Source organism: Thalassophryne amazonica, chromosome 12, assembly GCF_902500255.1.
Source record: "Thalassophryne amazonica chromosome 12, fThaAma1.1, whole genome shotgun sequence".
NCBI lineage: Eukaryota > Metazoa > Chordata > Actinopteri > Batrachoidiformes > Batrachoididae > Thalassophryne > Thalassophryne amazonica.
In genome coordinates, this window is record NC_047114.1 from 58,029,480 (window position 1) to 58,047,336 (window position 17,857).

At 43.8% G+C, this 17,857-nt stretch overlaps 1 protein-coding gene across 1 annotated transcript in view; it reads left to right on the plus strand.

Annotated features, from left to right (window-relative positions):
* tpra (translocated promoter region a, nuclear basket protein) overlaps positions 1-17,857 on the plus strand; it is a 169,406-nt gene that overhangs the window by 144,446 nt on the left and 7,103 nt on the right. The window contains 3 exon segments of the mRNA XM_034183752.1: positions 8,594-8,818; positions 10,712-10,892; positions 17,338-17,525. Of these exon segments, the coding sequence (XP_034039643.1) occupies positions 8,594-8,818; positions 10,712-10,892; positions 17,338-17,525 (594 nt within the window).

Genomic DNA, 17,857 nt, shown 5'->3' on the forward strand with positions numbered 1-17,857 from the left:
GTGCAGGTGCTGCAGTACACTCCACCAGTTCCAGTCTGGTGAGCACGCAAACCTCTGTATCTCAGCATCCAGCACCCAGGCCACAGCTTTTGTTCAGCCCACACAGCAGCAGACAGCCAGTCAGGATGCAGAGCGGCCATCCACATCCTCCTCTTTGATTGGATCAGGTCAGTAAGACCAGTCCTACTAATAATTCTGAACCGGTGTAGACTGTTTGGTGTGGCGTCTTTACAGTCAAATCACAGTTTACTTCAAAATAAATTTCAGGTCAATACAGCATTGGCAGACTAGTTTTATAGTGTTATCATTACCCATGGATGTCGAAGTTGGAGTCTCCGCAGTCGTGTCTGCAGACTGATCTCAACTCTACTGGGAAATAGATTTTTGTTTCCTTGTCTCTGTGCTTGCACTGCAGTACAGTTGGTCTGTCAAACAGTTCTTTAAAATGTTGTTCACATCCAGTAAGATCCACAAAAGTTTGGACATGAACAGTTGGCATTAGCGGTTTGTCATATTGAAATTGAAAGTAAGTAATAAATCATTACTAGCACGTGCCCGGTGTGGATCAACGGGCTTTAGATTGGGTAGCATTTATAAAATAAGCAGCAGACATTTTTCAAGGGTGGTAATAAATTATGCAAAATTCTATGATGATTTGGAATGGCGTGTGAGTCCAAAATGTAATTAACATCTCTTGTTCGCTGTTGTTACCTAATATCCCTAATTCTTGAAAAATATTAGTCCTATCAACTTTCCGTTTCTCCTTGATCGAAGCCATACCCACGCACCCATGCGTACATGTACACAGAGGCCACTTGGCGTTTAATATATAGACAACTGAAATAATGTAGACATTCTGAATTTTGTGAGGTTGCTCACAAATGTCAATCACCATGTATCATTGTGCTGTGTGTGGTTATTTGTTTGTGTACAGCAAGTTCAAAGAGGAGTAGGGACGAAGATGAGGTGGAAGAGAGCAGGCCAGAAAGTTCACAACCATCTCTACAGAGCAAAAAAATACGACTCCGATCAACATTTGCCTTGCAGGTAAACAAAAGCATGCCATGGCTGCTTTGTCTTTATGCATTTAGTAACTTATTTTAGAGTTTGAGGCGCAGAAATTTGTTGTTGTCAAACCTCATGGCTAGGATTGAGCCTGGACAGGATTGGCCCAGATTTTAAAGGTCATCCAGTATAATGGCCAACAAAGACACCCAGCACTGACCTCAGGTTGTCACTTTATCTCTCCAAATATCACTTCTACAGCTTACATTTGTATTGAACACCGACGGTGAATCCGGAAAATATTCACAGCGCTTCACATTTTCCACATTTTATGTTACAGCCTTATTTCAAAATGGAGTAAATTGATTTCCCCCCCTTCAAATTCTAGACATAGTACCCCATAATGGCAACATGAAAAAAGTGTTTTTTTGTTTTTTTTTGTTTTTTTTTGCAAATTTATTAAAAATAAAAACTAAAAAAATGACGTACATAAGTACTTACACCCTTTGCTAAGATACTTTATTGATGCAGCTTTGTCAGCAATTACAGCCTCAATTCTTGTTGAACATAATGCCATCTTAGGGCAGTTTTGCCCGTTCCTCTTTGCAGCACCTCTCAAGCTCCATCAGGTTTGATGGGGAGCGTCGCTGCACAGCCATTTTCAGAGCAGTGTTACCACAGTAACTTTGAAAAGTTACTTTGAACAGTTACATTTTACAGTTACTTTATAGAGTTAATTCATTAGCAGCTGCGGACAACTTGTTGGCAGCTGCTGAATGTAACTATTAAAGTAACTAGTCATCTAACTTGGTTATTTTTAAGATCGAGTACTCAGAAAAGTAACTGTTACTTTGCTGATTAGTTACTTTTCTGAGTACTCAATCTTAAAAATAACCAAGTTAGATGACTAGTTACCTTATTAGTTACATTACTTATTAGTTACAAGTTGTCAGCAGCTCTTAATAAAGTAACTGCATAAATCTGCTAATGACGTAACTTTATCAAGTAACTAATAAAGTAACTTTCAAAGTAACTGTATTGGGCTTGAGTCTGTTCCCCTTCTTTGTCACTACCTCTAAAGTTTTGGAGAAGACTCTTCTTTATTTGCCTCTCACATGCCTGGAATTTGACCTTTGTGCAAAAAAGTAATAATAAAAAAAAATAAGAAGGTCGGGACACTTTTAAAGATTCAGACAAACAAAACGAGAGTTACGAATGTAACTACGGTTCTATGAATTCCGGATGACCGCCAGAGGGCGGTGCTTTACCACCTGGATAACTACATATGCGCAGCACAGAGGTCGAGAATATATACCAACAAAGTCATGCCATTGAATGTGACCTGGGTGACGTCACTGGTAGTCGCACTAATGTACTGGTGATCCTGGCAGTCGCACTAATGTACTGCTTCAACATTCGGACAGGAACAGGGAACCTGAAACAGATAATCCTGGATCAGAATGCGGGACATACACAGCCAAGGAAACTGGCTGGTTAACATGAAAAATTGAAATTCTCTTGGGTAAAAAGGACAGATTAGGCCACAGCGTAACCCCAGATCCGTCAGAATTCCATCGCAAATATTCCCCAGCGACTGATAGGGCATGGAGCTCTCCCACCCGCTTAGCTGAAGACAGTGCAAGTAGAAAGGCAGTCTTCACTGACACCCATTTAAGATCAGCACTTTCAACTAGTTCGAAAGGGGATAAGCTTAAACCCTCCAGGACTAGAGGAAGGTCCCATGAAGGTACGCGTGCAAGCCTTGGAGGCCGCAAACGTAGAGCACCTTTCAAAAAACGACACACTAAGAGGTGTGAACCCACTGACCGGCCATCAACGTAGATGTGCCGGGCAGAGATTGCAGCAACATAACCTTCAAGGTAGCGACAGAAAGTCATTTCTCCAGCAGTTCTTGTAAATATTTGAGGAGAATAGGCACAGGGCAATGCTCCGGGTCTAACTTTGTTTCTCACACCACTGCGCAAACAGCTTCCATCTGTTGTCATACAAAGCCCTGGTAGACGCAGCACGTGAATTAAGGATAGTCTGAACAACAGCCTGGTCACAAGACTAACAAGGAGTCTGGCCCCTCAACGGCCACACATACAGTTGAAGGCGTTCTGGGTGAGGGTGCCAAATCCTCCTCTGTAGCTGTGACAACAAATCCTTCCTCTCCGGGAGAGCCCAAGGTTCTCCCTCGAGGAGTTTGTAAATCATGGGAAACCAAATCCTCCCAGGCCAGAATGGAGCAACCAGCAGCACCCTGTGGCTGCTCTGATCTATCCTGTGCAGTGTCAACATCAGCAGCGGGAGAGGAGGCAAGGCATAAAGGAGGCAGTCCAGCCACGGGTGAGCCAATGCATCCTGCCCCAGCGGGCTGTCTGGTTCCAAGAGGGAGTACCATTGTGGGCAATGTGTCAAGGTGCTTGAAGCGAAAAGGTCCACTTCCGCTGCACCATATTTCTGCCAGATCATTTGGACCACAATCGGGTTCAGTCTCCACTCTCCCGGTGGTGGTTTCTGTCTGGAGAGTAAATCCGCTGCTCTGTTCTGTACTGCTGTTCTGCAGATGAACTGCTCTGACACTTTGAAGGCGAGGCAACACCCATAAGAAGCTTCCGAGTTTCTGCCAATGAGTGATTGGACCTGGTGCCCCCCTGACGGTTTATGTGATAGACTGTTGACGTGTTGTCCGACCGGACAAGAACATGTCTTCCTCTCAGGGCCGGGAGGAAATGCTTGAGAGCCAGTCGCACAGCGCGAAGCTCCAGCACGTTTATGTGTTGGAGTCTCTCCTGAGGACTCCAGACACCCCTCACCATCCTGTGATTCCACACGGCCCCCCAACCTTTGAGTGATGCATCTGTAACAACCACCTCTCGGCAAGAAGGAACAGAGCCTAGAGGGACACCCTTGCAGATGAAGTCCACGTTCCCCCAGGGTTTGAGGTGCAGAAGGCACTGGTTGGAGAGTCGTACAAGCCTGTGCTGGTGCAACTTTGAGTTGAGGCCTAGGTTGTTGATCCAAATCTGTAGGGGACGTAAGAACAGAAGTCCCAAAGGTACCACTAGCGACATTGCAGTCAATTTGCCCATCAACCGGAGCATCAAACCAAAAGGCAGCGTCACAGCCCGTTGAATGTGTGAGACGAGACGAATTACATCGTCCGCTCTCTGCGGGGATGGCGATGCAGTCATAGTCAGGGAGTTGATGGCAATGCCGATGAAGGTCGTTTGTTAACTGTGAACAAGAGAACTCTTTGCAAAGTTCACTGTGAGTCCTAAATGAGAGACATTGTTCAGTAGAAGAGCTGTGTCGTTGTGCGCCTGCTCCTGAGTCGGAGTGCAGACAATCCAATCGTCTAAGTAGAGTAGGATTCTTAATCCAAGAGCTTGCAGTGGGGCTAGTGCTGCAGCCATACATCTGGTAAATATACGAGGGGTGAGAGAGAGGCCGAAAGGAAGCACCCTGAACTGGTGTGCCTGACCTTCGAAAGCAAAGCGGAGAAACTGCCTGTGATGAGGCGCCACTGGCACATGGAAATAGGCGTCTTTTAAGTCGACACTTGTGAACCAGTCTCCTGGTGTGATAGTTTGAAGGACGTCTACTGTGCGGAGCATGTGAAACTGCAGCACTTTGATATAATGATTCAGACGTCGGAGATCGAGGATAGGACGAAAGCCGCCATCCTTCTTTGGAACAAGGAAGTAAATTGAATAGAACTCCCTGAGCTGGTCTGAACTGTGAACTGGCTCTATGGCCCCCTTCTCCAGGAGTTCCAAAATCTCCCGTTGTAGGGCAGCAGACTGCACCGAGTCGGAAACAACAGTCATCCTCACCCCATTGAACTTTGGAGGACGACATCTGAACTGAATTCTGTAACCTTCGAACAAGGTTGAAATGACCCATGGGTCTTGAACTTGAGCCTCCCAGTGGCTGAGTTGATTTCGTGAAAAACGGCTGTGGGCCAAACATTGGCAGTCAGACCCGACAACCTCTGCCTCGCATCCCTGAGGACCTCTGGCCGCGATTACTGGAAGCTCTGTGAAACCGTTCAGTTCTCGGGGGTCTGCCTGTAGGCTCATGAAAGGCAGACTGCTGGGAGAGCTGGCCCTCAACTGCAAAAGCAGCTCTGGGAGTCTGCGGAAGCCTGGATGTAGAGTGAAAAGCTGTAGCACGTCTGACTGGCTGAGGTCTGGAAGACCGTTGTAGGTCAGCAGACTGTTGCCGAGATTTACTAGCCTCAACAGCACGCTCCAAAGTTTGTTGGGCCGCAGGTCAAAATACTTGGCCTGGAAGAACTGGCAGTGAACGGAGTGTGCCTCTGCAGGATTCGGACAGGGGGGACTGCGCAAGTCACACCTGACGTCTAGTGATGGTAAGGGTTGACATCAGTCTGCCAAGCTCTCTGGACATATAAGCAAAGGTTTGGAGTGAGGCATCACTAAGACTTTGCGTAGCATCATCAACCTCTGCCTCCCTCAAAGACTTTGAGAGGGCAAGGGCTAAATGGGGCAGTGAGTTGCCTAGGTGACCGATGCAAGCAGCTATGTCATAGCTTTTGGTGAGGAGGTCATCAGTGACCCTACACTGAGGACGTGGGCAGTGGGCATCCGGCCGAGCAGCATCAGCTGGAGCCACAACCAGGTTCGCAATAATGCTGTCAATGGCGGGCATACAGTTCAGACCATACTGCGCTGAATCACACATAGAGCTAAGGGCTCTGCAGTCCTGTGATAGATGGGTCAATGATTTGGGGTCCGCCCAACATCGGTGGAGCTCCTCCATATATGGTTGTGAAACTGTAATGTTGAACTCAGGCTTCTGAGTGACTTTGAAAAAGGCACTTGAAGCGGTGGTTTCCGCAGGGGGATTGTCGACCCCAAGCCTGGATAAAGCCAACTGAACAGCTTGCTTGACAAAGGATAGTCCAGGTCCGGTTTGCGGCATGGACTCTGCCTCAGAGGTATGAGAGCCCACTAATGAATGGCTTGGAGAAAGACTCCTCTCATCCTCATCCTCCACACAGTTTATATCACTTGTCATGTACAAGGAATCAGTTGCAGCAATAGACACGACATCTTCCTCCTGCTGAGTAACTACATTGGTCTGATCAGCCTCATTAGGGACAACAGGAACTGTCACTGCATCCCTAGGCTGTAGATTCAGAAGCAAGGACTTAATCTGAGCAAACTCAGAAGTCAACGTTTCGGCCTTTTCAGCCAAAGCATAGTCATGAGTAACCTTCTTAGCAGAAGGGGCTGCTGCATGTGGGCGTTTACGGCGCTTTGGCTCCTTCCTGGGGCTGGAGGCCAAAGTTGCACTAGATATTCCACTTTCCAATGCCGCAAGTCTAGCAGATCTCTCTGCCAGTGGCGTGCTGGCACAGTTAAGGCAGGCATCGCCAGTCAGGGCTTCCCTCAGGTGTCCGATCCCAAGACACGAGGGGCAAAACATATGTCCATCATCTGGGCTCAGGGGAGCCAAACAGGTACTACAGCCATGCAACAAAGGCCCTGTCAACATTGTGGACTGCGTGCAGATGGCTAACGCAAGCCCTGATGGTTACAAATGGAAAGACAAAGCGTGAATCACATGCAGTGTAAATAGTAACACGAGGCACGGAGCGTGAAGCACTCACAGCCGTCGACTCGACACGAGGCACGGAGCATGAAGCACTCCAGCCGCAGACTCGGCACGAGGCCCGGAGCATGAAACACAGTGTAAAAGCTAATACAAGGCCCGGAGCGTGAAACAGTCACAGTAATAACACGATGCACACAGCCGAAAAACTCACAGCCCAAGTGGTAAGTCACTTAGAGCAACGACGACAACACTAGCTGCTAGCGGAGCTGTTAAACTTAGCAAATGGCGGCAGTGCAGACGAAGTACTTCGAGGAGTGGAAAACACTCACGGCAAGCCCAACACAGTACACTATACTGGTTCTGATACACACATAACACATAGTTAACGGGGTTAGTGACACAACTAAACAAATAGCCAGCTTTCATCGAAACAACACAGCTAATGTGCACAGAGGAAAATACCCAGCAGGGCAGCGGCATAGGCGCGCACCCGGCGTTTAGGAAGGTGTACTCACGACAGGCGTCAAAGAATACAAAAAACGATGAAGCCGTGTCTCGCAGCCTCTGGAGGACGTGTGCAGTGCACGTAGCTCCAACCAAAGGTGGGTTGCGAGGCTACAAGCGAGAGCGGCAGTCGCAACTAAATGCGTTCTCAACCTCTAAGAATGCGAGAATGTAGAAAAGAAGCGAGCGCTGGGTGCGTCTGGTATATAAAGACAACCAGTGACGTCACCCAATTCACATTCAATGGCGTGACTTTGTTGGTATATATTCTCGACCTCTGTGCTGCGCACTTGTAGTTATCCAGGTGCTAAAGCACCGCCCTCTGGCGGTCAGGAGAAATGAAATAGAACATTAAATATTGGCCAACAGTAATATGTACTGACTGTTATTTGCTGCTCATTGGTTCTTTGGTAAAGTTTTGTCATTTAATTCTTAATGACATCTGTAGCTCAGTACAGCTTTAGAATATTCCAGTATTCAGCTCTGTCGTGTGTGTTTCAGGTGGAAGATGACGAGATGGAGGGCGAGATCAAAGATGAGGGAGAAATTCAGGTTTCATCAGATGTCAGTCAGGTCAGTTATCAGTAAAAGCATCCTCTTAATCTGAAAGAAATGTTTTTTTAAATAAGCAGTGCAAAAACAGTTTTTAATTTATGAATGTAGGATTCGACCCTAAGAGACATCATTTTTTTTTCTCTTGCTAATATTTGTGGCGGTTATTTTATTCATGAGTTTCAGAGTTCAAACCAAGAAGTCAATTTTCTTTTAATCTCAGGTCACCATATCTGAAACTGGATGCAGTCCTCAAGCAGCAGTAACTGACAACAGTTGCAGTTGTTGTTGTTGTTATATTAAAACTATGTATATTAAAACTACATATTATCTGTAACCAGCTACTGCACCTGGTTCTGGGATGCATAATGTATGTAAAGAAATAAAGTTCCCCAATTCCCACTGAAGCTTGAAATTTAAATGTACAGGAATTTTTTTTAACTTTTAAAACTGGTTTCACTAACAAGATGTAAATATCAGACATGTATTGCAGAGCTGATACTGATACAAGTGTATAACAGTGCTGCTGCAGTAGTGGTAATACTGACACATTCTCAAGTCTTTCTGCTAACAATGAAAACTTCCTTTAATTATTTATTTGCTTACTTGCTTATTAACTTATTTGCTGTCGTGGTAGTTCTAATTGTCTTTTAATAACTGCCTGCAGTAGTATTAAATACCTGTTTTTTGTGAAGGCTCTCAGTTATCCAGGTGATTTCCATAGTAGAGAAGCTTGAATCTTCAACGGACTGGGTTGCTTGACGCAAGGACGTTACAAGAGTCTTCTCTACAAGAGTCAAGACAGAGGTCAGACTACCAGAGCAAGAATTTTAGCTGAAGAAGCTTCTGCGATTAGAAGCCAAACGTCCTCGCGTCAAGCAACCCAGTCCAGTCAAAGATTCAAGCTTCTCTACTATTAAATACCTGTTTTATATGTGATGTGTAGGAGTTGCCAGAAGAGGGATTGCCAGTCTTGGCAGAAGATGATGAGGACATCAAGGAAGAGAGTGTTTCCCAGTCTGTTCCCGCTGATCAGACGACCCCTCACACCTCCAGTCAGGAGAGAGACGTCATTGTAATAGACACAGACAGTGAGAGCCGTGAGAGCAAAGAAGGGGAGGAGAAGAAGGTGGACGAAGGTGAAGAAGAAGATGAGGATGAAGATGTGGAGGTGCGTCTGTGTTTCTGTCACTACGGCGGATTTCCAAAAGGTAGCATTCCTGCTGATGCCGTCTTTACGCAAAATCATTGCTGGACGCAAGACGTAAAATTTACCACGTTTAAAATGTTCAAAAATCTTTTGTTTTTTTTTTCCTCTCTGGCCACAAGTCTCTGTGTCCTGTCTGTACTTTGCAGGCAGGGGGAAGGGGGCTGTGTGTTTGAGTGTCTCAGCACGGTTTGTTTGAAAGATGCATGATGTAAAATGCACTCATAAAAGCTTCTCACCTCTCAATCAGGTCACGCTTTCCACATAACTACACATTCTTGACTGTTCCTGCTGAGAGACTGCAAACCAGGGGTGAATCCAGATGGAAAGAGGGTGTTGTGGGGGGACGTGCCCTCCACAACAGCCTTTGATTAAAGGTTCACTTTTGAAAAACATTTTTCATACTTGTACAACTTATTCTATTACCAGTGGTGTAAGGATAGACAGTGCAGCACAAGCCATCACACTGGGGCCTGGGACATACAGGGGTCCGTGTCTGGACTAATTTACATTTTCACAGTGAATCGCACTTTTACACACGCTGTGCACATTCCTCACGACACATCATACACGTCACTCAGCTGATTCATTACCTTACAGCCTTGAAGCAAATCTACCTCTGTCGTGGTTTCCCAATTGGTTAAATGTAGTATATTCCAAAATTGTGTGGTTTTTTTTTTATGAATAATAGGTTAAATTTACAATAAAGAATGCTTAGTTAAAAGAATAACGTAATGTCTGTTGGGGTATTTCATAAGATGCAATACAGTGATGAATGCTGGATAAACTAGCGCCGCATCCATTCAACCATTGACATTCTCGAGGTCAGGCATTGCGCCAGCACAGAAAGCTGGGGCATTAAATCCACATTCGTGACCTCTTAAAGAATTTGTGCTACAATAACCTAAGGCATTTATTTGAAAGTAAAGTCCAACACACTGTTGGTAAAAATCTATATAGACCTCATAATGGGTGTAGGGGTGGGCATGTGCATGATTGCGCACATACGCCTAGTAACATGGGCATAGGGTCTGTCAGTATATCTTGCAGTGGGGCCTGTGCTGAGGTTGCTACGCCACTGAGGATTACTATGGACCTAGATTTTACTATAGTTATGGACTAAGTTGAATTGATGAGCCATATAAAGATAAGTTTAGTTAATTTAACTTTGCTGTATAACTACAGTGGGATGGGAAGCTATATCTTTTTTTATGTCATGTCTAAGCTTGGGCATTACTGGGTCTGTTTGGGGTTCTAGGTTTAAAATCAGCTCAGTTAGGATGAGGAAAGCCAACAATATGAAAATGATTACGGTGCTCATGGTTAGTAATCTTATCAAACAAGTATGTCGGTTGTGATATCATTTTGGCAAAGAAAAGGTGAAAATATGCAAAACAAAATACAAATACAGCGCACATTAAGCAGTACAACTAAATTGAGGGCATCGGGGTGAGAAACTAGTCATTTAAAAAAACCCTCCAGAATGTATCCCTGGACATCAAAAATCCCAAATTTTCTGGGGGCTTGAGCGGCCCCCGGACCCCTAACAACAGAAGTGCACTTTCACCAAAAAAAGAACCAGCTCCTTTCCACAGGCCTGAGATCAGGCCTGATGGTTAGTGAGTGAAATATAATCTTGTTCATCAGGAGAACAATTTGCTGTTTTCTTAGCTGTCTCCACCTTGATTTATCTTAAATGCTGGGATGCGATTGCAAAAGGGTTGCTATGAAAATGTACATGGTCAACAGCTTATGTGAGTGGGGAATTTTTGTTTTTTTTGCTTTAATCCCTGTTTAAGTTGTCAAAAATGCTTCCAAATTTTATGTTGACTTCCTGCATTTCCGTATGTGCCTCAGTATAAGGAGGAAGAATATGATGAAGATGATGAGGATGCTGCTGACAGTGGAATAAGAGGAGAGGAGAGTAATGAGGACAGCAAAGAGGCAGAAGAGGAGGCGTCTGAAGCCACAAACGATGAGGAAAATCTCTGTGGATCCTCCTCAGACTCCCAGCAACCCTCTGAGCCGTCACACAGCAGTAAGCAGAAACTTCACTTTAACATCCGAAACATATTCCTTCATTCATTCATTTGACCTTTTATTGTTGCCAGCCTAAGGCACACCGGTGCAGTTATCATGCTGTCTAATCAGCATCTTGATATGCCACACCTGTGAGGTGGGGTGGATTATCTCGGCAAAGGAGAAGTGTTCAGTAACATAGCTTTAGACATATGTGAACAATATTTGAGAGAAAGAGGTTGTCATTGTAGATAGAAAATGTTTTAGATCTTTGAGTTCAGCTCAGTTCAGCTCAGCAAAATGGGAGCAAGAGTGTTGCATTTATATTTTTGTTCAGTGTACATATGCATACCAAACAGCAAATGTCAGCTCTCCCCGGTTTCTCCGTGATCGAAGCCATACACACTCACGCATGCACACAGAGGCCACTTGGCTATTAGAATATATGCGTGTGTGTGTGTGTGTGTGCGTGTGTATATATATATATATATATATATATATATATATATTCAGTGAGGAAAATAAGTATTTGAACACCCTGCGATTTTGCAAGTTCTCCCACTTAGAAATCATGGAGGGGTCTGAAATTTTCATCTCCACTGTGAGAGACATAATCTAAAAAAAAATCTGTAAATCATAATGTAGGATTTTTTAATAATTTATTTGTATGTTACTGCTGCAAATAAGTATTTCAACACCTGTGAAAATCATTGTTAATATTTGGTACAGTAGCCTTTGTTTGCAGTTACAGAGGTCAAACGTTTCCTGTAGCTTTTCACCAGGTTTTCACACACTGAAGCAGGGATTTTGGTCTACTCCTCCATACAGATCTTTTCCAGATCTTTCAGGTTTGGAGTTTCAGCTCCCTCCAAAGATTTTCTATTGAGTTCAGGTCTGCAGACTGACCAGGCCACTCCAGGACCTTGAAGTGCTTCTTACGGAGCCCCTCCTTAGTTGCCCTGGCTGTGTGTTTGGGGTCATTTTCATCCTGGAAGACCCAGCCATGGCCCATCTTCAATGCTCTTACTGAGGGAAGGAGGTTGTTTGCCAAAATCTCACAATACATGACCTCATCCATCCTCCAATCAATACAGTGCAGTTGTCCTGTCCCCTTTGCGGAAGAGCACCCCCAGAGTATGATGTTTCCACCCCATGCTTCACGGTTGGGATGGTTTTCTTGGGGTTGTTCTCATCCTCTATCAATCAATCAATCAATTTTTTTTTATATAGCGCCAAATCACAACAAACAGTTGCCCCAAGGCGCCTCTAAACATGGTAAGTGGAGTTGATTCCAAAAACCTCTATTCTGGTCTCATCTGACCACATGACCTTCTCCCATGCCTCCTCTGGATCATCCACATGGTCACTGGTGAACTTCAAATGGGCCTGGACATGTGCTGGCTTGAGCAGGGGGACCTTGCTGCCCTGCAGGATTTTAAACCATGACAGCATCATGTGTTACTAATGTAATCTTTGTGACTGTGGTCCCAGCTCTCTTCAGGTCATTGACCAGGTCCTCCTGTGTAGTTCTGAGCTTTCTCAGAATCATCCTTAACCCACAAAGTGAGATCTTGCATGGACTCTCAGACCGAGGGAAATTGATAGTCATCTTGTGTTTCTTCCACTTTCTTATAAATAATCAGTTGTTGTCTTCTACCAAGCTGCTTGCTTGTTGTCCTGTAGTTCATCCCAGCCTTGTGCAGGTCTACAGTTTTGGCCCTGGTGTCCTTAGAGAGCTCTTTGGTCTTGGCTATGGTGGACAGGTTGGAGTGTGATTGATTGAGTGTGTGAACAGGTGTCTTTTATACAGGTAACAAGTTCAAACAGGTGCAATTAATACAGGTAGAGTGCAGAATAAGAGGGCTTCTTAAAGAAAAATTAACAGGTCTGTGTGAGCCAGAAATCTTGCTGGTTGGTAGGGGATCAAATACTTATTTGCAGCAGTAACATACAAATAAGTTATTAATTAATATATTGTGATATCACTGAATCATAAAGAATTCACTGCCATGATTTTGATTCATATACTGTAGTGTTCAGAATAATAGTAGTGCTTTGTGACTAAAAAGATTAATCTGGGTTTTGAGTATATTTCTTATTGTTACATGGGAAACAAGGTACCAGTAGATTCAGTAGATTCTCACAAATCCAACAAGATCAAGCATTCATGATGTGCACACTCTTAAGGCTATGAAATTGGGCTTTTAGTAAGTGACAAGTGACAAAGTTTTTTTTTATTCGGCACACAAAATATTCAAATAGAAAAAAATGAACAATTCCACAAACAAACACAGACAAAACTAGTGAGTCCGAAAGGGTGTGGGCTGAAGCAAAGCTTATTAGCGCCCACCCCTGCTAGTACAAGTCCAACAATTCTAATCAGTCATATTTACATAAATACCAATTCACTACTACATGTCGACACACAGACATACACATCAATATACTATTCACTTATAATTATATTTATATAGTACCAGATCACAAGAAAGTCGAATCAAGGCACTTTACGCCAGTAAGGACTAACCTTAACAACCCCCAGAGCAAGCACTAGGCAACTGTGGTGAGGAAAAACTCCCTATAAGGAAGAAACCTCAAGCAGACCAGGCTCTTGGGGGTGACCCTCTGCTTGGGCTGTGCCATATATACCTATATACATACGTATATACTTTACAAACATAAATATATACATACATATACACAGTCACTTATATACATATACACCTACCCATATCTATATATCTACATACGCATATACATACCCACACATTCAAATATACAATAAGTCCCACTTATAAATTGAACATTCCATATAAATCAAATTATATTTGCTTCTTTATGATACTTAGACATAATGTTCTTTTTTGAGTAGTTTCTTCAAATCTTACTAAGGTACTACTCATTCTAACCTCTGTTGAACATTTGTTCCATTTTCTCACCCCAACACTGTGTGTCTGTGGTTGGAATGAATCTTCATTGTTCTTTGTAAAAAAAAAAAAAAAAAAGTAGAAAAGGGGGTGTTCACAATAATAGTAGCATCTGCTGTTGACGCTACAAACTCAAAACTATTATGTTCAAACTGCTTTTTTAGCAATCCTGTGAATCACTAAACTAGTATTTAGTTGTATAACCACAGTTTTTCATGATTTCTTCACATATGCAAGGCATTAATTTTGTTGGTTTGGAACCAAGATTTTGCTTGTTTAGTAGTGTGCTTGGGGTCATTGTCTTGTTGAAACACCCATTTCAAGGGCATGTCCTCTTCAGCATAAGGCAGCATGACCTCAAGTATTTTGACATATCCAAACTGATCCATGATACCTGGTATGCGATATATAGGCCCAACACCATAGTAGGAGAAACATGCCCATATCATGATGCTTGCACCACCATGCTTCACTGTCTTCACTGTGAACTGTGGCTTGAATTCAGAGTTTGGGGGTCATCTCACAAACTGTCTGCGGCCCTTTGACCCAAAAAGAACAATTTTACTCTCATCAGTCCACAAAATATTCCTACATTTCTCTTTAGGCCAGTTGATGTGTTCTTTGGCAAATTGTAACCTCTTCTGCACATGTCTTTTATTTAACAGAGGGACTTTGCGGGGAATTCTTGCAAATAAATTAGCTTCACACAGGCATCTTCTAACTGTCACAGCACTTACAGGTAACTCCAGGCTGGCTTTGATCATCCTGGAGCTGATCAATGGGTGAGCCTTTGCCATTCTGGTTATTCTTCTATCCATTTTGATGGTTGTTTTCCGTTTTCTTCCACGCGTCTTTTTTTTTTTTTGTCCATTTTAAAGCATTGGAGATCATTGTAGATGAACAGCCTATAATTTTTTGCACCTGCGTATAAGTTTTTCTCTCTTCAATCAACTTTTTAATCAAAGTTTCTGTGTAGGCTCTCAGTTGTCCAGGTGGTTTCCATAGTAGAGAAGCTTGAATCTTCGACTGGACTGGGTTGCTTGACACAAGGACGTTTCGCTTCAAATCGCAGAAGCTTCCTCAGCTAAAATTCTTGCTCTGGTGGTCTGACTTCTGTCTTGACTCTAGCCTTTTGTGTAAAGGTTGCTTCGTCTCACCTATGTAGTGTTCGTTACAGTTTTCCTGATGTCTGATAGAATACATTGCTCTGTTTGTAACTAGGGATCATGTCCTTAGGGTGAACTAATTTCTGTCTCAAGGTGTTAACCGGTTTAAAGTAAACTGGGATTTTGTGCTGTCTGAAGATCCTCTGTAGTTTTTCCCCTACTCCTGCTAAATAAGGGAGAGACACTCCTCTTCTTCTTGTCTCTATCTCCTGTCTATCTGGTCTCTTTGTTCTCTGGGACTTCTGCACTTTGTCCAGGGACCATCGTGGGTACCCACATACTGTGAGGGCTGATGTTACGATTGGAGAGAACAGGCAGCTCCAGACAGGGGTTTACAGAAAACCAACTCACACTGACCAATATCTGCTCTTTGGCTCAAACCACCCCCTTGAACACAAGCTCGGTGTGATCAGGACGCTTCAACACAGAGCCCTACAGGTGCCCACAACTGCAGAGGGAAGGGCTAAAGAACAACAACTTGTCCGGAAAGCCCTCACAGCCCTCACTGAGTACCCCCGTTTACAATGGGGTACTCAGGTCAAAGCAGTTTCATTCTTTTGTTCATGGTAATGAGTCATTCACGTCATCAGCAGAGTCGTCAAGGGAGCCACAGCTGCCCTGTCATTAGGAGGGTGCTAACTAGAGCACAATAGGTTCTAATTAGAGCTATTGTTTAGTCACTAGCCTTAGCAGTCTGCCTCTCGGTAGGAAGGGTCTGGTTAGGTTTAAAACTCCAGCTTTTGTGACTTGGGATCATTCTTCTCGACAAGAGTCAAGACAGAAGTCAGACCACCAGATCAAGAATTTTAGCTGAGGAAGCTTCTGCGATTTGAAGCGAAACGTCCTCGCGTCAAGCAACCCAGTCCAGTCGAAGATTCAAGCTTCTCTACTTTTTAATCAAACTATGCTGTTCTTCTGACCAATGTCTTGAACGTCCCATTTTCCTCAGGCTTTCAAAGAGGAAACCATGTTCAACAGATGCTGGCTTCATCCTTAAATAGGGGACACCTGATTCACACCTGTTTGTTCCACAAAATTGACGAACTCACTGAATGCCACACTACTGGAGGTGATGGTCTAGTGCAATGATTCTCAACCTAGGGTGCCGCGATCGATCGTCAGGGGTGCCGTGGGCAATTATCAAATATCACCATTATCGGGTGTATGTGCTGTAATAGTGTGGCAGATGATGTAATGCTCTTTTATTACAGTAGATGGCAGCAAAGCGCTGTACTATAGTATAATAGACATACTTGCGCTCATAGCGTTGTGCATCTCCATGGTTACGGTTGCTGACTACAGCGTGAATCTCAGCTGCTCACGGAGCATGGCTCCTCTGGGGAAGGAGAAACCGCGTTGGCTGTGGAGGTGTGCGGGGAAGGCAGCCTGACCTCCGTTGATGTCACTGTGGTCAGACTTGGTCCTTCTCGCTCACAACTGGGTTCCCTGAAGGCAGCCTCTGTGCTCCGTGAATATTAGAGGGGCAGATTATTGTGAATAAAAGTGTTGACACGTCTAAAAAAAACACTTGAGATCAGAGCACAAAATGCTTGAGGATTTTCGAAATGCAGTGTTTTCTGTATCGATTTTCTATTGTGATAATTGGGTTTTGCGCAAAACCAGAGGTAATAGAATTATAATATTATTTTGGTTGGTGGTGTGCCGCAGGATTTTGTAAATATAAAAAGGGTGCCGCGGCTCAAAAGTAAGTCCCTTCAGCTGCTCCCTTGTTTGCACTCTCACTGGTCTAGTGGTTAAGGTGTTGGGCTTGAGTCCAGAAGATCATGGGTTCAAATCCTCGCCTGACTGGAAAATCACTAAGGGCCCTTGGGCAAGGCCTTTAATCCCCTGTTGCTCCCGGTGTGTAGTGAACGCCTGGCATGGCAGCACCCTGACATCGGGGTGAATATGAGGCATAATTGTAAAGTGCTTTGAGCGTCTAATGCAGATGGAAAAGTGCTATATAAATGCAGTCCATTTACTGTTATTGTGAACACCCCCTTTTCTACTTTTTTTCCTAATAGCCCATTTCATAGCCTTAAGAGTGTGCATATCATGAATGCTTGATCTTGTTGGATTTGTGAGAATCTACTGAATCTACTGGTACCTTGTTTCCCATGTAACAATAAGAAATATACTCAAAACCTGGATTAATCTTTTTAGTCACATAGCACTACTATTATTCTGAACACTACTGTATGTAAGGCACGAGTATTGTGCACTGTCTGAGTACCCCTTGTTTATATTAAGTTCATGCTCATTAATTATAAGTTATGCGTTGGTTTCACTCGCTCTTTCTCTCTGTGTTTATTGTAGGCTTCCTTTTCTTTTTCCCGTTTTGCAACAAACTAATGTCAGGGATTTCTTCCAGGTGAAGGTGGCAACAGCACGACAGCAGAACCTGATCCCCCAAGAGATGTGCAGTTCCCCACAACTTTCTCTTCAGCATCCTCCTCAGTGACACTTCGTCTCCCCCAACCGCGCCGTCCTCCTCACCCACTACCTCCAAGGCTTTATATTCAACCTCCCACTGCCGAGCTGGGCCCCCCCCACACTCAGGTGCAGACAAATACAAAAAAACAGGATGGAATGAGATTGGAGAACTGAATCAAGTTCGCTGATAGCTGTGGCAGAGTTGTTTGTTGTTTGTACATTAAAGTGCAGTGGTAGTGTTTGTATTATTAGTCATCTTTTAAAGCACATTTCATACTAGAAATTTACCTAAAATTCCTTCTAAGCAGTGGTAGGCACAGCTAACCAAAAAGTTAGCTTCGATAACCGGTAATCAGCTAACTGAAAAGTTATCTTTTTTAGCGCTAAACCGATAAACTGCCTAAAAAATTATCGGAAGCTACAGATAACCAATAACTTTAAATTTTGCCTCCCATACA